Raw genomic sequence first — 22,909 nt, 5'->3', positions numbered from 1 at the left:
GCCTCCCTGCTCTGCTGAAGCCTTTTTTCCCTTTCATAGGAAAAAAAATCACCCTGGGGGGAAACACTGACAGGGAGGAAGCAGAGAGAAAAGGCTTGGGCAGCTCTCTGCTGCAGGGCAAGATTTTTGGTAGCAGTGAAGGGCTCTGCCATCTCCTTTTGGCTGGAGCTCTCTCTGCTAAACTTTCCCAGCTGCCTCTCCTCTGCCAAACCCTTTCACTGACATGTGTACACGTTGTTTGTGGATGCAGCCTGCTTTCACGTAGCTATGCATAGCTACTCTGCAGCCAGTGTGGCATGCAGCATAGAAGTATCCTGTCAGAGTGCCTGTAAATACAGAAATTTGGCAAGGATTAAGCAACTGATATGTTTTGAGATCTGCTTATCGTGCCTCAAAGGTTTTGTTTTGTTCTCCTTCAGTCTGTTTATTGTGCTCACTGGGTATCTATGGCTAGTTGGATTGTAATCTCTTTAGGGAAATGAAACTGTTCATATTTCTGCAAATACACAAATATGACATGAACCCTGTTGTTTGTTGCCATTCATGCTGAAAAATGCATGCATGGTAATGCTCGCTTCTTTTAACACAAGAAAGGACTATGGTAAAACATCTAACTTGGATTTTCATAACACAGACCAAAGAACCTTGCCCTGGACAATTTCTGTGTCAAGACTGATTCCTGATGTATTATTCTGTGTTATACATTGCATACCTTGTTCACTTGATCCATGGCTTTCAATAGTATCTGCTTCTGGCTCAGAGAAAGCGGCTGGTCAGTTTTGACTAACCAAAAATGCTTGTTGCAATGATTTGATAAGTCCTAGACATTTTTCAGCTGTTTAATAAAATTAACTTCTGAATATGAGACTTTTACATAAGTATTTTAAAATGATATGTAAATTAAGGTCTGGTTTGAAAATTTGCCTGCCTGGCCTCAGTAATTGCCAAGGTATGTAAAGTATTCATGAGAGAACACCTTCCTCCAAAAATCAAATTAATATATTTTGCAGTTCTTCCTATAAAGAGGAACCCTATGTTGAGGTCCTTTCCACTTGCCCCTTTCCAAAATGCTGAAATGATACTGTAATATATACTCACCAGGGAAAACAATTTGTGTATATACTCACCAGGGAAAACAGGGAGTGTTAATGAAGAGAAGAACAAATATTTCCTTTGGTTTTGGGTGGATCAGATAATATGCATATGGTCTAAATGTCTGGTAATGTCCCCAAATAAGTTATGCTCAATAGATGAATTTATCCTATCCTATATAGCTTGCTAAGGAATAAGGATCAGAACATATGACAAACAGTTATAAATCTTACCCTTAACATCTGAAGATGCTGTGACATGTAACAAATAAGATATTGGTGAACAGAGATGGTCATGAGTAATACAAGTGATTAAACCACTTGCTTTTTATTGACCTTTCAGTTAGTTTGATTCCATATATAACAGGGCATGCAATGTCAAGATCAAGATATAGCATTACTTAAGATCATTTTTCAGATTGCCGCCATAATATCAAAATACATTTTTCTTGTATTAAGCTGTCACTGTAGTGTAGGTTTTTTTCCCCAGTTATGCAATCTATTGACCTGTGTCACAGGTCACACTATGAAAAAAATCATATTTCATATACTGTTCATGAAATTGCTTTTTTTTTTAAATATAGTTGAGTCAAACCAGTATAGCTGAAATGCTAAGTAATGTAGGTAAATGTGCAGTTAATAATATGAAGGAAGTCTTGAAAGTAAGCTTAAGGTTCCATGTAGTTAAAAGTATTATAGCATAAGAGATGTCAGTTAGCATAAGCAGCTTGACCTTGAATAATAAATGCTTTAACTCATTTTTTAAGTTCAAAATAACAGTTTATGCTTGAGATAGTGGACTTCCAGGGGATTTTCACTATGGGTAACCAAGAGGATGACCACATTAACTTAGTAAAAACACTGGAAAATGTATCAATGTGGTATTGATGCACAGCTTATATCAGCAGTTGGAACTTTGAATACAGGTACCTTGAAAGCAACATATAAGAAAGGTGCCAAGACCTAAGTAAATATGGCAATGGATATGTAAATTTATAAATGTATAAAGCCTGATGCATGAATGTTCACAAATGAGACATCAGGAGTAGGGATGTTAAAATGCATTTAATTATGTAATTGTGTAACCATTTAAAAATTCAGTGGTTACATGGAGGTGAGGGGCATGCGGCTCTCGTGTACCAGCTCCTGCAGAGCTGCCTACCGCCGGATACCTGTGTGCACCTGCTCCTGCCTGCATCCCACACTGCTGCCTCTGATATAGGCAGCAGCCTAGGGGTGGGGAGGGAGACTATGTAATCATACACATTAACCAAATTATCTAAAACAACCCCCAGTTTTACTATTTTTCTTTCAAGATTTGTTTTCTGAATTCTCATGGTTTGGAAGTTACTTATCTATCCATTTTTCTGCCTCGTGAAATTCTGGCATAATGCATGATTCCCTCCTAAACAAACAGGAAGAGCTTCATAATTTATTTGTTGTTATAACTGATAATCAGGTTTGTCTCCATAGCTGGTTTGGAAACAAAAATTACATAATGGAGTTCAAACAAAATGCAAAATTTGAACTTTATTTTTTTTTTAAATTTTTAATTGAAATTCTCATTTGATTATTTCGGAACAATGAATTGAAGAAATGGACCAACGCACGTATTTATCATTGCAGGATCTGGTCCTTAAAAAGCTTTTTTTTTTCCCTTCAGTTCCATTTCCCGTTTAATTTTCTTAACTTCCTTTTCCCCATTTTTATTTAAAAAAAACAAACCCACATCACTCTTCAACCTAAAACTAGGTGTTAAGAGTATAGTTAGTAAAGCTGGATAGATTAAGTTAAAAGTTGTTTGCAAGCATTACCTTCTCTTTTACAAATATACCTGGAAAACCCTCTTCTCTAGAAAATTGTGTATTATATTGTATTTCATGGTTTTAGAAAAGTTTAGCTGAGAAATATGGAAATTGTTTAGGTTTTTCGGTCTAATTTACTATGCTTTTACACACTTCATAGTAATGGTTTACATTAGAAAATTCCCACTGTGTAGTAATTGGTTCATGCTAAAGGAGATGGAATTTACTGATACGTTAAACTTAAACGCTTCATACAAGGCATGAAGAACAAACTTGCAGTCCTTTTGATGGTTAAGCTTTTACTCATACAATTCTTTGAACGAATTGTATGGATATAAATTTCTGACTGAAGTCCTGAGTCCTACTTCTCAGTCTGTTGCTAGCACTGTGTTCTTTTTATTATTATTTTTAAAACACAAATTAACACCCAATTATTTGCTTTATAGGCTGTCACTGGGAAAAGCTTTGGAACCAAAGACTTTCGAGCAGCTTTAGAAAATGGAATTCTGTTGTGCGAGTAAGTTTATATTTTCCATAATACAATAAATGTAAAAGCTGCCCAGCTTAAACATATCACCTATTCACTTCTGAAGATGAAATATGCAAGAGAAAATTGGCCAATCTTGTTCAACTGATGTTTTGTGGCTGCAAACAATACTTGTAGGATTAAATTGTTACTTTGTAGTCTCAGAACACATTATTAAAGATGGAAAGTGATGGAGAAACACTATTCTCCTAGTGCTACTTGCATTTTAGAGCAGAAAGAAATTTTTCACCAAACTTTTTGCAAACACTAAAATAGCTTAAATTTTTTTTACCAAATTGTTTGTACTTAAAAAAAAAAAAAAAAAAAAAGCCACCCCCCCATAGAAATCCAAGAAGTCTAAGCATTTTTATTTCTTTTTCTTTCAACATGTTATTCAGATTGATGTTTGAAAAGATTAAGGCACTCTAAGTCAAAATGAATACTTGTGGCTTAAATAAACCATTTCCACAGAACATAAGGTATAATTTTTCCTTCGTTCTTCACGCATGCTGCTGCTGACTTAGTCAAACTGATGGTGCAGTTATTTATTTCACTGTTTCTCTGAAAACATTTCAACCACTTACAAGTTACGGGCATAGAGCTAAAAGGGTTTGCTTATCTGTGAGTCAGAGTAATAGAACTTTCACCCTGACCCTGAATATTTTCCTTTTTTATTTAAAAAAAAAATAACCTTTCACATTGTTTAAGTTCAGAATCCCAGGCCTGCAAGCAGCTTTAAACTGCTATGATTTTTGGCAGGGTAGGAGTAAAAGTTATCAGAATGCCAACAATAAAAAATGTGCATGTTGTGTTTCCAAATTATTTTTATGGGGAGGATGTTAGTTTGTGGGATACCAAAATATTTATTCAAAAGCCTTTAATTTTCTGTACATACTGTAACATGAACAATTATGAGAAGTGCAGAAACTATATAACTTTTTCTGAATTTCTCTCATTGTCTTTGTTGTCTTCTCTCTCTGTTCTGTTGTATCTGTCTCTTCCACTTGCTTCTGCTTCCTCCATCTTCCTCTTTGGGATACAGCAGTTGATCAGTGAAGTGAAAAATTAGTTATGATTTCTTAAAAATCATAACTGCTATAGAATTGTAGAACTTGTCACCTTATTTAACATCTGATTGAAGCAGAGTAGATACAATAAAGCATTTGGTTTGTATCTTTTAAAAAGGTACTCTAATGTTGCAGTAAAAACCAAGTAATTAAAAATTATCTTGAATTGGGAAATGTTTTTGTTTTAAAAAACAAATTAATTAGTTAGAGGTATTCATGTAATTGAATGAGGTATGAGAGAAGTCTAGATTTAAAAACTTGGTATGAGTTTTTTAAAAATAAAGCTAAAATGTTTCTTCCAGAGTTAGAATGCTCAACAGGTGTATTTTAAAATCTTCTGCTAGCCTCATTGTCCAGCGATACGAAAAGATCAGGAGACACTTGATATTGTTTTAATCTGATAATAACTTTATTATTAGGTGTCTGGAACGACCTGACCGATAGAAGTGAACAGTGTAGTCCATGTTCATTCAATATTTACTTGTGGGAAGCTTTCACCAGCCCTCCTCCCCTTTTTCTATCTAGGTCTCCCAGGCAGATCTTAACCTCCTCCGAGCTCCATTTTACATTATTTTTCTAAGCCATTTATCTGATCCCCGCATGCCTTGCCTATGGAGTACTTGCACTGGATATTCACATCACTCTTACAAAACTAGTTGTGACATCATAACCTAACATCTTTCCTTACTCATGATAGCAAAGACCTCCCTGAACTTGCTGTGGGGAAGACCCCTTCTCCCCCCCCCCCCCAAAAAAAAATCCCTTTCACCTAGGCCAATCTGGTACTGAGGGGAAAATTCCTTTCCAACCGCCTAAAAAGCAGTAGTTAGAGCAATGACCATAGCAGGTCCTCACCAAACCTGGTAGCTTTTGTACCTCAAAGGGAGGGAGAATAGATGCTGCTCCAGCTGGACTGCGGAAAAAGGAATTCTCTTGCCAGGCTTGATCCTTTGGAACAGTGGTTCCCAAACTTTTTGGCATCACACCCCTTTTTTGATTTTTGAGAAACCCTCAGACCCTCCCTTCCCCCAGCAGCAAAACTTGAGGGGGAAAAAATAAAAAGGAACTGACCGGGGCCGAAAAACAAAAATAGCAGCAAAATTTAGCGGGGAGAATTGACTGGGGGGGAGGGATGGAGGTTGGGGTCATCTCGTGCCCCCACTGGAGTTTCTTCACGCCCCCCAGTTTGGGAACACATGCTTTAGAACAACCAGCTCCTTCTAGTTCCTGCAGATGAGTTATCACCACAGCTTCTGAGACTCACTTCCCCACCTCATAAATTGCTATTGCCTCTCTCCTGGCAAGCTGAACAATATTCACCCACTTGAAGGTGCAATATGGTCATTATTGTCATATATTTGGCAAAAGAAAGGAAGAATAACTTGCACTTGGCATATGGGAGCTCTCTTCTGAAGATAATCATCTTAATTTAATACTCATTAACCGTATGCAGTAAAATAATCTCAAAATTAATTCAACTGAGCAGGTTGACTTGGGTAGCATACAACATCCTTTTAGCCAAATTCTTTCTGAGAACATAGTTATATTGTACTAACTTGCTGCACTCTGAATTTAAGATTTATATTTTTAAATTTACCATGACAATTCCGTATATTCAGAGGTAGACAGTAAAGATGTTAAAGACTAGTTGACTATCCAATAAGCAAATGCTTATCATATAGTTGACCCCCCCCCCCCTTGCAGTGTCTCTCAGATTGAGGCAGCAAAGGGGAGAGGGAGTACTTCAAAGGTCAGTGCCTCACAGCTGATCTCAGCTCAGCTGTGCAGAGTTGCCCCTTTGAAATACCAAGGTGGTGTTTCAAAACACCAGGGCTTCCTGCAGCCCAGTATCAGCTGGGGGCTCCCCAGCTGATCCTGGGCTCTGTGCAGCATTTCTGCAGAACCCAGGATCAGCTGTGGAGTGCTAGCTGATCCCGGGTTCTGGGAAAATGTTGCACAGAACCCACGGTCATCTGGACAGTCCCCAGATGATCCTGAGCTTTGCTGAAATGCGGTGTGAAGCCTGGGATCAGCTGGGAAGTCCCCAGCTGAACCCAGGTTCTGCGTGGCATTTCAAATCGGCAGTACAACATGGAGCCTGGGGTCAGCTCCATAAGTGTGCTTACGCTTTGAAATGCACAAGAGCCCCTGCTGGGGATTTTTGTACATTTCAAAGCTGGCACGCCTGCCTGTAGTCAACAGACTTCCCACTGGCCCCAGGCTGCACATGGTGTTCCGCATTCCTCCTCTGAAATGTACAAGAGCCCCAGTGGGATGGAGTCAAAGGAGACTGAATTCTCATTCTAATATGTTAATTTTCTGTGTGTACTCTAGAAAGATAAATGCATTTAAGTCATCCAACTTGGAGGCCACCCATGTTTTCAATTATCAGCACCAAAACAGAGGAAAAAAATTGCATTCAGAAGCTAAATAATTCGTTGAAAAGCCACCCAACAGTATTGTTACTGTAAATCTTTACATGCTCTTATGTTTAGTGACTACTTAATGGGATGTTGAGATATTAATACCCATAGTCTAATACCCTTAACATTTTACTTGATTGGCAGGAAAGGAAACTATATTTCTTTCTACTTCTCCCCACTCACTACTGGAATTTAATAGTTTTCTCTGAAATCTATGCTGTAGGAACAAGTAATCTTTGCAGAGCAGATAGTTTTTAAGACTTTGATTCTGCAACTGCATCTTTGTATTCACCCCACAAAACAGTAGGGACGTGATTAGAGCTCTTTTCAGATGCAGTGATCTGTCCATACGAATACAGCAGCAGGTTGAGGAACTTAGATAAAGGGTCTGCGGGACAAATGGATTATACCAGATAAATTACAGAACCATTTTTTCCCCCTTTAGCAAATCATATCACTTTTGGGAATGGAATAACTATTCTAATGATGTGTTTAACTTGAAACCTGAATAAAGTACAATTGGATTATATTTTTTTATTATAAAAATATTACTTAATTAGTTGCTGAAGGAGTAGTTGGCACAATCACTTGACTATGTAAGCATGAATACAGGACTTTCACATACATGGTGAAAAATGTTAGTTACATGTTTTTTATTTTGAAAATGTGGAACTTGAAGCCCATTTTATCTTGTGTGAATGAAATAATGTATTAAAACTGCGTCTTAAAGACTTCCATTATGTGTTTGCTGTAGACAGACGTAAGCTTTGAACTATTTGAGGTATGACTATATCTGAAAGAGCTGGTGAAGCACTCCCCCCCCCCCCCCCCGCCCCCCAGCAACAATCCTTTTTTCTTGTGTTTATCAATTAAAATAACTGGGAAAAAATAACATTTGCAAAATGGCAGGTTTTGGTAGTGGTGGTGAGTATTGTGTTTGCAGAGCAAACTAAATAGCTTTTTAGCCTGAAAATTTAAAAAAAACTCATCTTCTCAACCAGACATATTAGAAGAAGTCTTAATAGCAAAAGAGCCTAGAATCTGAACGCCTCCATTTTTGTGGCAAGAACCTGACTCCACTTATTTTCTTACCTGTGTATTTCTTATTTTTGTGTCTTCTTTATGCCATTCTCAGCAATCTTATCTCTAAATTATGTTTGATTGCTTTTTACTTTTAGAAAGGCTTAGTATAAACTTATTTTATACCCTGTTTAATAGATTTAAATTTAAGTAAAGAATATGTAGAAACAATTCTTCACAAACATTTTTATGCTTACGATGAAATGTTAACATTATTACATAATAGCATATCATATGGTTAATGTTTTCATTAATTTTTAGTTTGGTTAACAAGATCAAACCTGGTATCATTAAGAAGATCAATCGTCTGTCTACACCAATAGCTGGTTTGGTAAGTAATAAAATCATTTCCAGTACCTTTGGTTTCAATGTATGACTTCTCTGATTTTTAAAGGAACATAGTCCTGTGCTTTGTGATTTGAATATAGTTTGTTTGAATGTGTAACTATTTTTCTCTTAGAAATGGTATGCAATAGCTACTGAACTGCTATGTCTGTTGTGCTATGCAACAGCTATTGTATTCACAAAAAAGACAACAGTTTTAGAGCCAGGCTCTAGCTACATACTTACTCATTCTTGTTTGATTCAGATAAATAAAAAAGTGTTCAGATGCAGGCTGAGAAGTATGTTGTTAATTTTTGTAATGCATCAGTATGTGATCAATCATGAAGGGCTTGTCTACAATGAAAACTGAGATTGGCATAGCTACATCTCAGGTGTGAGAGCCTACATCCCTGATAAATATTTTTTTCACACATAATCCTCCGTGTAGATATGGTCAAGTTGACAGAAGAATTCTTCTATTGACCTACATATCTCCTCTTGGGGAGATGGATTAACTACAGCGACAAGATAATTCCTCCTGTTGCTGCAGTGAGTATCTACACTGACATACTACAGTGGCATAGCTGTACCACTGAAGTATTTTATTTGTAGATGTTTCTTAACAATTTATGCATAGGAGTGCTGGCCTTTGAAGAGAGGCAAGAAGTACTGCTGTGTACTCCTATCTCAGATTCACATGCTCATACACTTAAGAACTTGAGTGTGTCCAGAGGAATAGGGCTGTAATCGTTCTGTCATCTGCTACCTCTGAGAATAACTTAGCTCCATCCTCTTTGGAACCCACCTTCAGTTAGTTGAAGGCTGCTATCACATCCTCCCTCATTCTTCTCCAAACTAAATAAGCCCAGTTCATTCAGCCCCTCCTCATAAGTTGTAGCCTATCCCCTAATTATTTTGGTTCCCTCCACTGGACTCTCTACGATTTGTCCACATAAATGTTTAATTACTGTCATCATTTAAAAAAATTATACCATAATTTCTAATTAGGGATGTAAATGGTTAACCTTAACGGGTGAGGCTTATCGGTTCCAGTTAACCAGGAGGGGCTAAAGTAGCTCCCCACCTGTCCCCGGTTCAGCAGTCTAGTCCATGGTGAGCTCACCTAGCCACTGCAGGCTACACACTGGGTCTCTGGGCAGACTTTGCTGCAGAGACTATAGTATAAAGCTTATTTAAGCTTAATACTGCAGAGCCCGCAGTGCATGTAACTGTCTAACTGCTAGCATTTTTAGCAGACCCTTTCTGGCTGCTGTAGAGAGATGTACCCTGAGGAGTCCGCTGACATGTAGGTTTGCTGTCTGCTACTTGTGCTGCAAAGGTAGGAAGCTTTATATCTGGCTTCCTGCAGATGACATGCTTTCTCCTAGTCACATGGCCTGCAACTACAGTTGTCAGATTTAAAGGGCCTAAGTTACACTGGAACACAACCCTACTGAAGTTGTCAATTTATGGGGAATCTGAGACAAAATTTTAAAAGGTGCATTTAATTTTATTTGAATGGTGTGAAGAATATGAATCAAGAAGTAGTTTTTTAATCTCTTCACATAACCCAAGAATCAGGAGTCGTCCAATGAAATTAATAGGCAACAAGCTTAAGAGAGAACTTCTTCACGCAATGAACAGTCAACGTGTGCAACTTGATGCCACAGGATGATGGGAAGGCCAAAAGTATAATAGTTTTTTTTTTTAAAAAAACTAGGTTACTCTGACCATTGTTAAAAAAAAAAAAAAAAAGAAAATTGGGCTAAATGGACACATTGGTCTGGACAGTGTGGCCATTTTTATGTTACTTGCAGGTGGAATCCAGAATGTCTGCAGTTATTTTCTATGTTTTAAAACCATAGACTTACAAAAAATAAATCTCAGTGTTTTTTTTTTTGGGGGGGGGGGGCAAAGTATGTAGTTTTTAAATCTTTAGAGGAGGATAAGGGGCTGTGTAATTAAATTGGTTAAGATGCCATAAAGTTGGGGTAGCTTAACATGTGTCCTTAGGAAAACTAGAGACAGCAGATATATCTGTTTCCACATCAGATGAGTTCATGGCACGTTTGTGGCCTCCTTTCTAGAAAGGCTTTAGGTTTTACTCAGATAATTTTGTGCTCAACTCTTTTTCCCATCAAAGGAATCCAAGAAAGAACTTGAGTCAAACCAAAATTATCCTTGTGGATGACTGTACAGTTACTTTTAGTAGCTTGACTGGCTAAATTTCATTGGAAGCGTCCAATAATACAAACCAGAAAATCATGGAATACATTTCATTTTTGTGGTGGCTTAACTTTTGGCTTGAATAATCACTAAAATATTTAATAGCAAACACATTTAAGCAGCTATATCTTTTATTACTGTTTTAGCACAGTTCTAAAAAAAAACCAGTTTGCAGCCATATTTCTTGTTTGTTAGCATAAAAAAGTGCAGCAACACATTGTTCTTCAGAATATAGCTTTCCCTGACCCTGCACACACACATTTTGTTTGTGTTGTAACCCCTTCAAGTTGTTACAAATTCTCAGTGAAGAACTTAACAAAGAACATGAGAAAAATTGAGGTGTGTGTGTGTGGGGGGCGGGGGGGGGTAGGTGTCCCAGTCTGCATGTTTCTGCCTCCCCAGCACCAACTGGGGTGTCAGGTCATGTGGCCTGCAAACCCATGGGTGCCCCTGGATGACTCCATTTTCCAGAGAAGAGAAATCCTAGTAGTTTGCTCTTTTTCCTTTTGCCTTTCTCTTAGAACTCCATCACAGGTTTGTGTTTTCTCTAATTGAGTTTTCCCACTCTGAAACTCAAATATGCCAAGAAGCTGACATGCTTGATGAAATATTTCAGATTTAGCTGTGGTTGAAGAGGGCTGGTGATAGATGTAATAAATAGAATGTTTTTAATAAGATGTTTTAATAAAGGCCAGAAGGCATTACATGCACTGTGCAGCAGGATTTTATGTTCAGTAGTATTAAGATTATTTTTGAAAAGAAATAATGAAAGTCAGAATAGTGTCCCAAGCTTCACCTGAAATTCGTGCTGTTGTGTTGTGCCTGTTGAAACAGGAAAGTAATGTGTATTTGTATGTGTACCCAATTCTTTTTGAATGGGCTTCAAGCAATTACTATGTAACATTTTAACTATGTTTTAATTTTAAAAAGTGGGGTTAGTTTTTTAGTGTGATTACTTTTACTTCCAAACTTATTTTAGTCAGAGTTGAAAACAAGCTATAATTTTCATGTCTAGCTTCATTATATTTCTGCCTAGAGAATGTGGGTGTGCCCTGCACAGTTGAAGGATAATCCCAATAGAAGGATAAAAAAGATAATAAATGTCTCAGATGAGTAGCCATGTTAGTCTGTATCTGTGGCACCTTAGGGTATGTCTACACTAGCCACCCTCGTTCAAACTAGGGTGGCTAATGTAGTCATTCGAACTTGCAAATGAAGCCTGGGATTAAAATATCCTGGGCTTTATTTGCATGTTCCCAGGTGCCACCATTTTTAAAGGCCCGGTAGTTCGGACTCCCTGCCCGTGGCTATACGCGGCACGGGCTAGGTAGTTAGAACTAAAGCCCTTAATTCGGACTACCGTTACTCCTCCTGCAACGAGAGAGAGATAATGAATAAGTTGCTTGAATTAATTAAGCTAATCAAGTCAGGGTGGATGTGGGTCATTCACAGCATTTGATGTGGAGATGTGAATATCCAGAGCGGAAACACCCCCTGTGTTAATTGTAAATATGGTGCTGTGCCTTGAGAGCAGAGGTGAAAGTAAGTGGATGCACCCTGATGCACAGCTCCAGCAAGAGCTGGCTGAGCTGCAGTAAAAGCTAGTACAGAGCTATTTGAGAGCTGACAGGGTCCCAGGTTGCAATAGGACCATACCTGTAAGAAATTTTAAGTTGCTTTCGCCTCTGCTTGAGAGGTAATACTACCACTCCCTTTCTTGTCCTGCAGGTTACTGTTATTTCCCAGAGAGGGGCACATTAGAGACTCTTGAACTCACAGCTCCAGCCAGCTGCCCCTTTGTTGTTGTTTTACACTAGCTGGCCATTTCCCCAGGGACTCTACTGTTCCCTTACGTGCAGTGCTGTAAATTAAAGCTTCTTCTCATTGAAAAATGGTCTTTTATTGAAAATGGATTTTTTTGGTGATTTTTTTTTTTTTTGTATATGTTAATAACCTGTTGCATAACATCTTAAAAAGTTTTGGTTTTGTGGGGTTTTTGATGAATGAAAACCATTTTTGTCTCTTCTCCCCCCCCCCCTTTTCCCTCCCCCTCCGCCTTCTCAGGAGCAAAATTGGGGAAAAGGTACTTGCAGCATCTGAAGAAAGTGGGCAAGGTGTATTGGACCATAAAAAATTTCAAATGGAAGCGCATTCTTTTCCAATACTTGTCGAACTGTTGCTTTTCAGCATTTATGAAAAAGAATTATTTTCTTAACTAACTCTAGTCAGCAAGCTTCACTGTGTGGAAACTGACAGCAGTGTATTCAGCACAGTTCAGAGGAATGATTGGTCTGTACTTTTTCCTTTCCCTCTGTGCTCTGAAGCAAAATCAGACGCATGTTTATTCAGTTTGACGTTTATGAAGCTGGGTATTAAGGGAGTGTATTGAGCATGGACTGAAGCATAGGACAGGGTATGGAATAACCTAGTGAGTAGATGGAAGGGACAGTCACAGGAGCTGGGAGTATGGGTGAGACTAGAATTCAGCCTTTTCTAAGCCTGCCTGCCCTTGTACACATGTCTTGTGCTGCATTCCTACATTACCAACTGCCTCAGGTGCTGGCTGATTAAGATGCCTCTCAATCTTGGGTGAATACTTGGCCAAGCAGAGTGCTCTGTTAAACATATCCAGCAGTTCTTTTGGCCACGTGTTTCAGGCAGAGCAGAAAGCTATTGAAGCTTGCAGTCATTCTAATGTACCAGCAGTAGTTCTTCCTCTTTGTTGGAGGATATTAATTAGAAGGCTTGATAGAGATTGATATGCATCTCCCATTCTGTTAGAAACAAAAATTATCCAGAGGTTACCAAGATGGCATAAACCATCTTCAGATAAGAGGCCTTCTTGAGTGTTCATTTGACTTACATTTTTCTTGTTAAAATACCAGCCCATGCTTAGTGGGCTGTTATCTCTTGTGTGAAAGACAGACAAGTGCACCATGTGAAAGTAGAAATAATTATACTGTAAGGGCTCGTCTACACTGGCCCCTTTTCCGGAAGGGGCATGTTAATTTCACCTATCGTAGTAGGGAAATCCGCGGGGGATTTAAATATCCCCCGCGGCATTTAAATAAAAATGTCCGCCGCTTTTTTCCGGCTTTTAAAAAAGCCGGAAAAGAGCGTCTACACTGGCCCCGATCCTCCGGAAAAAGTGCCCTTTTCCGGAGGCTCTTACTTTGAAGTAGGAATAAGAGCCTCCGGAAAAGGGCGCTTTTTCCGGAGGATCGGGGCCAGTGTAGACGCTCTTTTCCGGCTTTTTTAAAAGCCGGAAAAAAGCGGCGGACATTTTTATTTAAATGCCGCGGGGGATATTTAAATCCCCCGCGGATTTCCCTACTACGATAGGTGAAATTAACATGCCCCTTCCGGAAAAGGGGCCAGTGTAGACGTAGCCTAAGAGAAAGATGAATTATGCTGTAATAATTGAATAAGTTGAAGGAATACTGTTTGTCTCTGAACAGGAAGAAGAAAAGTATGTTAATGTTGTTTGTAGGTATGCTGATTCCAGAGTGCTAGCCAGAGTTAATGGGAAAAGGAACATTAGGTGTTAGGGAGAAAGCAAAGGAGATATGGACAGGAGATTGCTGTGTGCTTGATGTGGAAATGAAGATACTTGACTAGTTTCACACTAATTATGTGAAGTTTTGCCCCTCTTTTTAATCCTGTTAACTTGGCTTTCTTTTGACTGTATAAATCAAGGGGTTTGAACCTTGTATGGGGCTCACATTTTCTGGGTGAAATTAGCAGAGCTTTGCTAATAAACAGAGCGGTCTGACAAATCTGTGAGTCCTGTCTGACTTTGACAACCAGTTAACCTTCAGAATAGTTTGGCACATATTGATATTGTCTTTTCTCTCCTGATTTTTCCCCAGGTTTGCTCTTCATCAGTCATAGTGTGCTCAGCTGTATATTTTGTCCTGTTCAGCTAGATTTTCCATTTCATGTAGGTTAGTGCTCTGGCAAGGAGTTTGGGGAGGGGGAGAGAACTAAATTGTCAGCTTTTTTGAGAGCCTACAGTGCAACTAACTATGATGGAGAGAAGGATCTTGGAGTTTCTTACCTGCAGGGCTTTGCACTTTGATGTCCAAGTTCATCTTGCTTGTCTGTGGAGGAAAACTTTGCAATTTCATCTAGGTCAGTCATCCTTCAACAAGCTCTGTTTCCATAGATCACTCCTCCCAAACTGTCATGATAAACTGACCTGTTTTTCCTGCTGGCCAAGGCATTTCTCAAAGTGCAAGCACAACTAGAAACTCCCAGTATCCACCCACCATTTAAAAAAACACAAATGCAATTGCAGCTAAGAGGGAAAGGCAGCCTGTATTCTTTTAATCCTATTGAGCTCAGGGTAGCTCTGGCCTACTCTGTACCCACAAGTGTGAGGGGTAGCCGTGTTAGTCTGTCTCTGCAAAAACAATGAGTCCTGTGGCACCTTAAAGACTGAGGGTATGTCTACACTACCACCCTAGTTCGAACTAGGGTGGTAGTGTAGACATACCCTAACAGACTTATTAGGGCATAAGCTTTCATGGGTAAAAACCACTTTTTCTGATAAAATGGTTTTTAGCCACAAAAGCTTATGCCCAAATAAATATCAGTCTTTAAGATGCCAGAGGAATCCTCATTACCTGTGCCCATAGTTATGGCCTGTATGTTTTTGGTGATTCTCTTGAGGATTAAGTTCAAAGAGGCTTGGTAGTACTGCTGCTCACACCTGGGCTAGATTAACTCAGCTGCTGAAGTCTGGTTGCTGACCACTCAGGATAATTCAGCAGGAAAGGCACCCTTAGAGAGTAAAAGCTCTGAGGCTGAGGGTCTTCTAGCTTGCACTGTTCTTGAAGTGCCATGTAATCCAATTTACTAAAAAATATTGTTTAAATTAGAATTTGATTTGCTCAGTAAGGCTGTTCAGAGGCGGGTAATTGGGTAATCGTGTAGTTGATAAAAATTATATCAACAACATGATTAGTCAATAAGGCAAGGTGCTCAGAAGGTGCGATACTCCCTGCAAGTCTGCAGTTCAACTGTAGTAAGAGCTGGGTGCACAGGCAGCCTGGCTCCTACTACATTTAAACTTCAGAGCTGCAGCAGTAATAGCTCCTGGATCTGGTGTGAGTTGTAACTGAGCTGGACTTGCTCAGTCCTGGCTCATGCCAGGTCCAGCAGCCTTTGTCTATAAAGGTCCCTGTGGACAGGGGCTGCTGCAGACGTTAGGACTGGTTGTGGAGAGGGGTTGCTTTGCCGCAGCAGCTCCTGTCCATGGTAGGGATGTAAACGACTAGTCGCTTCCCTCCCCTTGCTGCTTCTGTGAAGAGGGGATACTTCAACACGGCAGCGCTGTGTGGATCCTGGGGCCAGATCCGTGGATCCTGGGGCCAGATCCTGGGCCCCACATGGCTCTGCCACTTTGAAACGCTGGTTACAGCCTGGGGCCAGCTGAGGTGTCTTCAGGTTGCATGCGGCATTTCAAAGTGACAGTGCTGCATGGAGCCCGGGATCAGCTGGGGACTCCCCTGCTGACCCTGGGCTCCATGAGGCGCTGCCACTTTGAAATGCCGTGAGGAGCCTGATGCCGGGCTCCACGGGGCACAGCCGCTTTGAAATGCAGTGAGGATCCTGACACCAGGCTCCTCGCAGAGTTTCAAAGCGGCAGTGCAGCACAGAGCCTGGGGTCAGTAGGGGAGTCCCCAGCTGAGCCCAGGCTCCATGGGGTACTGCAGCTTTGAAATGCCACAAGGAGCCTGACACCAGGCTCTTGCTCAGCAGGGGAGCCCATGTGTTCCATGTGGCACTTTGGCCTTTGAAGTGTAGCCCTAGTGCTGTTGCTACACTTCAAAGGCAGAGGTGCCCTATCAACTAATCAAATAGTCGATGGTTTGCATCGACTATTTGATCAGTCAGTTACTTGAAATTTAACATTACTAGTCTGCGGACATCCTGCGGACAAGGGCTGCTGCCGGAGCAGTCTCCGTTGGCACCCCACACGGTGCCTCTGGGGGTAGGGGACAAGCGGCACCATAGAGACTTAAAAGCGAGTTCCCTCAGCACTAGATTCTGCTTCCCGCCCCTTGCTGCCTCTAATATAGAGGCATGGGGGAGCAGGTGGGAAATGAGAGTAGTCAGCTTGACTATGTGACTACTAATCCATTAACTAATCAACTACTCTCTTACATCCCTATTTCTCAGCTGCTTGTTGTTTTGTATTTGTCACAGGGCAAGACTCAAAATAATAGACCCTGCTCTGAAGAGCTTGCAATTTAAATAAGACTCCCAGACAGATTGAACTGAGAGAAACAGCAGTGGCAGTTGATATGGGCCTCCCCTCATCCAACATGACTTACTTGTAGACATGCTTGTGGAGTTCTTACAGCCTGATAACTTAGCAACCTTCTAATTAGCAGATTTAGCCTTTTTTATTTAAATGAATTAACACAGCTATATCAGCTGTGGGTGCTTATACTTAACTTCAATCTGTCTACAGAAGTCTTGCTAACACAGACTGCACCACACCCTTCTATCGCAGGCTGTGTTATTTATGCCTCTGGTCCAGCCCATATCATATGAAAGCTTCCCCTTCTCTCTTCGTGGCTGTGCAGCTTGTGACTTCCCCTTCTGGAAGTGGGAAGAGAGAGGTTTTTAAACATCCATGATTATCCTTGATTACTTTTTTAAAACCACGGTTCAATCTTTATATATTAAGGCATGTATCAAATAGGAATATTTTAAATGGCAGGGATGAGATTAATTCCTTTACTTCATCTGTTTACCAGTGACCTTTACAGTGCAAAGATACAGAATATAACAAAATCTGCTAGTCAAATATAATGGGAGATTTTTTTCTCCCGAGAAAAGCAAGTTTTAGTTCTAGATACAGGCTGATGTGGCATATCTGGGACCTGAGCTGTCCTGAACCAGGTTCCTGGTAGGATCTTTTACCATTACTGGTCCCACTGCCAGTCCCACTGCCAGTCCCACTGCCACAGTGTATTCCCTGGGTTCCCTAGCTGGGGCCACTTGGCTGCCACTGACCCTACTGTGACAGGGTTCCCCAGCCAGGGCCAACCTGCTCTGCTGCTAGGGGCCGCTTTGTGGCTGCTGAGTATTCCAGTTACCCACCTTCAGCAGCCCCACTTCAGCTGGGGGTTCCCTGGCAGAGGCTGTCCAGTCATTCCAGCACTGCTGCCTCTTGGGGTTTCTCTGGGTTCCTGGCCAGGGCCTCCCAGCTGCCAGCAGCCCCTCTGCAACCAGGGATTCCCTGGCTGAGGCTGGGACTCCCTGGTCATGTGGCCCAGCTAATGCTGGGGGTTCCCCGGCCGGGGTGGCAAATCTCAGCCACTTTCTGGCCCTGCCAAACCACGGATGTTGCTGGACTAAAGAGTCCTGGATTGGGGAAGTTCAACCTGTACTACAAATGTTTTTAGAAATGTGTTAAACAAATTGTCTGTCCATCACAAATCTCATCAGAATTTGTTCCTGAAATTCTTGGTATAATTATCTCTTTGATTTATGCATTGGCACAAGATTATAGAGTGACTTTAAATTTACAGCAAACTCACTTTGATGAAATAGAGCACTCAGCTACCATGTTTTTTGGAATGTGCAGTTTTAAGTAAATTTCATTCATATTTATGGGCTTGGGCTCACAGGACTCAGGCTCAAGGTAGTAGTGTAGACTTTTGGGCATAGGCTCCAGCTCCAGCTCTGGAACCCTCCCATGTTGCAGGAGCCTAGGACTGGGTCCCAACCTGAGCCTGGATGTCTTTACTGAAATTAAACAGTACCTTAGCTTGAGCTCCGCGAACCTGACTGAGCTGGCATGTTCCTGACATGTCAAATTGCAGGGTAAACATATTCTAATACTTAAGACATGGGGTTTTCAAACCTTATCCATGTCTAGTCAAGACCTACAAGTGTATGTGCATGTTTAAAAATGTAGTCTACCTTGCTCTCCTAATTAAAACTGCATGGAAGAGAAAACCCTGTTTCTTTTTGATCAGTGGTCCAATATGAGGACCTGAAGGAGTTTGCTAGCCATGAAAATATTTATATCAGTTTGTCGTATCAAGTGTGAATGTCAGTTTATTATTAAACTAGTCTAAACTTTTTTGTTTACCTTGAAACTTTTATTAATGTAAAATCTCTCTGTTTCTATAAAATGTAATTACATATCAACCCTCTTGTGTGGCTCCCTCTCCTAGCAGAATCTGAAAGGCTTTCGGTCCCATAATATTTCTGCTCTCTCAAACACTTGTTCTTCATTTAAGAAGCTCGATGAAACAGAGCACCTTAAATCTAATGGTGAATATATTTAATTAAGAAGAGAAAAAGCCCATGTCTCTGTTTATTCCTAACAAGAGACAAATGAATTATCTAGGAAAAATGATCGCCTTTTAGAATGACAATTAAGGAAATAAACTAAAACATGAATATAGATATACTATCTATTTCTAACAGAAAACCTCAAACTGTAGGTATAAAATAAAAAATCTTGAAAGATGAAAGGCTGTTTATGGAATAATAACTCACTTTTCCTGCCTTCCACCAGAATCTTACAGTTCATAGCTGTATATGAAGTATTAAAATAACCTTAGAAAATTTCACGTATCTGAATAACAAAGTAAAAGTTGTAAATCTATGCACATAATGGGTCTCAATTCTCTTTGCTTTGCAAGAAGTAGGGCTTCTTAATATTTAGAGGTGAAGCATGCTATACAGCTGCCAGTGACTTGAACCGGATGTATTTAGTTCTTGATGTTGCGATGTGTTGTGCTCTTCTGCTTGTGGATGTATGATATTTTTCAGCTTTGACTATCAATTTCTGTTTAATTGTTTCTTTACTGCCTAAACACATTGAAATGCAGGGGATAGTATGTAAACGACAGATTGATTCAAAATCTGTGGGATATTTTTAGTAATGTTCCTTCACAGTGGCTTGATATAACATGTAGTTTAATAATTCAATGTCTGTTAAACTGTGCTCATCCAGGTATCTAAAGGCAGTCAACTGCTTGGCCATCTAGAAGCATATCATTCAGTCATCATTCCTCTTTGTGCTGGGCGAATGTTGTACATGTTTATGAATTATATACAATACCATAAAATGTGTTTTGTAGGGTGCTGGGGATGAGATCTAACATGCCAAACTGAAGCATCAAGAGAATTTTACTGGAAAGTGCTGACAAATGCTAACTAAAGCTCTATTAAAGAACACCTAATTAAATGTACAAATATGACTTAAAACTTATTTTACAGGTTATTTTAAACTAGGTGTCATGCCTAAATTTGTAATTAGTAAGATGCCAAATAAATCTGACTTTTCTGTCAACCCTAAAGGGGTGCTAATATTTGCACATCTTGAGAAGCATGTTGCTATATAAACTACATTGTATGACTGTTTATCTAGCAACATAGTCAACAGTCGTCAGGTATGTCCTGTTTTGTTGGTTGCTATTTTTATTTCCTTAAACATTTTATGACTAGCAGTATGTTTGTGAGGAAACATTCCTAATTAAAGGATATGACAAACATGAGTTTTAGCAAAAAAAATTCACTATGATTTCAAAAAAAATCACAAGATATTTTTGAATTTATATTGCAGCATTTCATAGTATCCATGCTAAATTAAAAGAATATTTATATCCAGGATGCAAGTTATTCTCTCACTGCCCTGATACAGGCTCTTTTGGGGAAAGATTAATTTCTATCCAGTTTTCAAAGCAACGATAAATTGGAATGATTTGTAAGAGATCATAGATTCATTTAAGTTCAGTGCTTGAATTAGACAGATATTCTGCTCACCTTTCTATTCTGTTGAGATTCTCATACTGTTTCTATGACTATGATACGAATATTTAACTTCTTGCCTTCCTGTGTTATACTTTTTACTCCTGTGATGGCATGTGTAGAAAAAACTTAATGAAGCTGGCAGCATTAATGCTGCTGTGAGCAGTTTGAGTTGCTACACCCCAATACCCTTGCTTTCTTCTTACATAACTCAAGAATTAAGATTAGCTATGAGTTTAGAGCTAGTACAAGAGTTTAGATGTTGCAGAGGTGTTCAGCCCTTTCAGTTCCTGTTCAGTGGTCCATAAAGCCTGCAGTATCCTACTTACAGCATCTTTACAGTAGTCCATAGAGTGCAGTTAGTACAAAGCAAGCTATTTTCAGAAAATAAACTCCCCCTCCCTGTTTATTTTTAAGGAAAGCAGGTTTAGGGACTGGAAGAGATGAGAGAATTTTCTTAATTGCAGAGAGACCAATCACAATCAGGAAGGGAAAGTAAATGAGCAGAAAATCTGACAGATACTGTGTTGGTATGTGAGGAAAAAAGAGCAAGTCAACATTTCATTACACTTGCAAGGACTGTATACATTATTTAGTGTTGATTTTATTGTGATGAATTATAAACTATATCTACAAAACTGAAAAGTCTGTATGTGTATTGGGGTTCTGGGAGTGCAACCTGGACTGTATGACCAGTGAGCTCTCCAAACTCATCCGCTTCACCTGTCTCTCACTGTGGTGCTGATGTCAAGCTACAAGCCTCTGACAGACACTGCACTTACACAACCATCCACCGACAGGAACACAGCCAGCCGAGTTGTGTAAGTGATCTCCTAGGCACTCATGAACTATCAATAGAAAGGCTTCAGCCCATTACCCCCAGCTCCCTAGTTTTGCACCTCAGACCTGTAACATTTTGCACTGCTCGAGGCTCCCTTGGCCAAGATAAATGCAAGTTCTCTTCATAGGAATGTGGGTAGACACCAGTCTTTGTACTATTATTTATTATTACTGACTGGTTGCATCCACTGCTTGCTACACTCGCCAACCCCCAACTCTCTCTGGTGGTGGTCATGACCGGAGAGCTTGATGACGTCGTTCTGTCATGCGGCAGGAAACACTTTTTTATATATATAGAGAGATTATTATTATTATTTATTACTAATATAAATAAGTATAAAAACCTACAGAAAGATAGGTTTAAAGTAATTATAAGTAGCAAACATAAAGATCAAAGTTGGATATCTGAGAAACAATTTGCAGTCTAATTTCAGCAGAATAAGATTAATTTCTCTCACCTGACTTGATTTTACAAGTAGTTTACAGTTAGTTACTCCTTCCAGTTTAAGACCAGTCTCCCTAGTTCAAAGTCTTTGTCTTCCAGATAATCTTCCAGGCATTAAGATGGCAGGAGATTGGGTGGGGGGCAGTGAGACCAAGTGATGAAGTAACTGGCCCTCTTTGATACTTCCTTCCAGTTGCTAGAAAGATCTTGCCGTGATATGGATTAGTATGCCCTCATTGTTTATGTGCCTTCTTTGTGGCCTGGTCTTCCCTAGGCATTGAGATCAACCTTAGCTACATTAGGTCAATTTTTCTAAACAATGAGTCCACACCATTAAGCCTGTTATGCTGATTTTGAGGGCCATATAAGTGGCCTGAACAACTATGTGTCTCCGCCAGTTTATGCTTTTCTCATGGCACCAGTACTGGTGTTCCACTGTGTCGAGGATCAACTGCTGCCAGCATTTGCCAGTTGCTTCATTGAACTGGTTCATAAAAGTGTCTGTCTGTGGCCTCACTCTGGCAGGCCCTGGTTAAGTTCTGATGTACTGCAGCCTAAGGCATGAGTTTTGTTCGCTATGATTGTCATAGCACTTTGCTGTTGAACAGGGTTCATGCTTGTCCTGTTATGGCCTCTGCATGTGCAACCTTGGGTGGGCTAGACTTCACTGCCCTTCTCCAGTGCCTAAAAAAAACAAACCCTACTTCCACAACCATACATAGTACTGGAAACCCAGAGTTCATTCTGTAAGCAGTTTCAGCAAAGATTGCCTAGTATCAGCCTCCCTACATTCAAGTTCCAAAAGAAACTAAAGAAATGAATTTAATGAAATAACTTTTTAAAATCTTATGAAGAAACAATCTAATTCTTACAACAGAACACAGCTATTTTATAACCCACAGATAATGTCCATAGTTACAGTAAACACAAGTAAAAAGAAAACTAAAAGTAGAATTTGAACAGTTCAGTCCACACAAACATAGTAAAAACGAAAGACTGAGAGGTCCCAAAAGCTTAGATTTAGTTGACGGAAGCTGCAGTTTGTGCCTCTGATCATCAAATTTGCACCATATGCTGAGTCTGAACCATCTCTCCACTTGCTTGTAGGAAATCCTCATTTGAAGTCCAGGCAGCCTCTTCCTCTGCTGTGGATCACTCCAGTTCACTGATTAAACTAGTCAGTTAACTCACAACTGAACAGGCTTAAAAAAACTGAGAATAACGAAGTAGAAAGGACTCTTTCCCCATTACGACATTTACAGAGAAGCTGAAGAATCATACTGAGAAAATAACTAAAACAGT

The 22,909-nt window shown here is 39.8% G+C and overlaps 1 protein-coding gene across 14 annotated transcripts in view; it reads left to right on the top strand.

Moving 5' to 3' along the window:
• LMO7 (LIM domain 7) overlaps positions 1 to 22,909 on the top strand; it is a 176,930-nt gene that overhangs the window by 41,116 nt on the left and 112,905 nt on the right. For all 14 annotated transcript variants that reach the window (XM_075918868.2, XM_075918867.2, XM_075918869.2 and 11 more), the window contains 2 exons: positions 3,343 to 3,413; positions 8,254 to 8,323. In XM_075918868.2, the coding sequence (XP_075774983.2) occupies positions 3,343 to 3,413; positions 8,254 to 8,323 (141 nt within the window). The remainder of the gene's footprint in view (positions 1 to 3,342; positions 3,414 to 8,253; positions 8,324 to 22,909) is intronic.

Source organism: Pelodiscus sinensis, chromosome 1 (genome assembly GCF_052426305.1).
Source record: "Pelodiscus sinensis isolate ZL-2025 chromosome 1, ASM5242630v1, whole genome shotgun sequence".
Classification (NCBI taxonomy): domain Eukaryota; kingdom Metazoa; phylum Chordata; order Testudines; family Trionychidae; genus Pelodiscus; species Pelodiscus sinensis.
The sequence above is the reverse complement of the archived record's forward strand: the minus strand, read 5'-3'. Positions and strand labels throughout refer to the sequence as shown.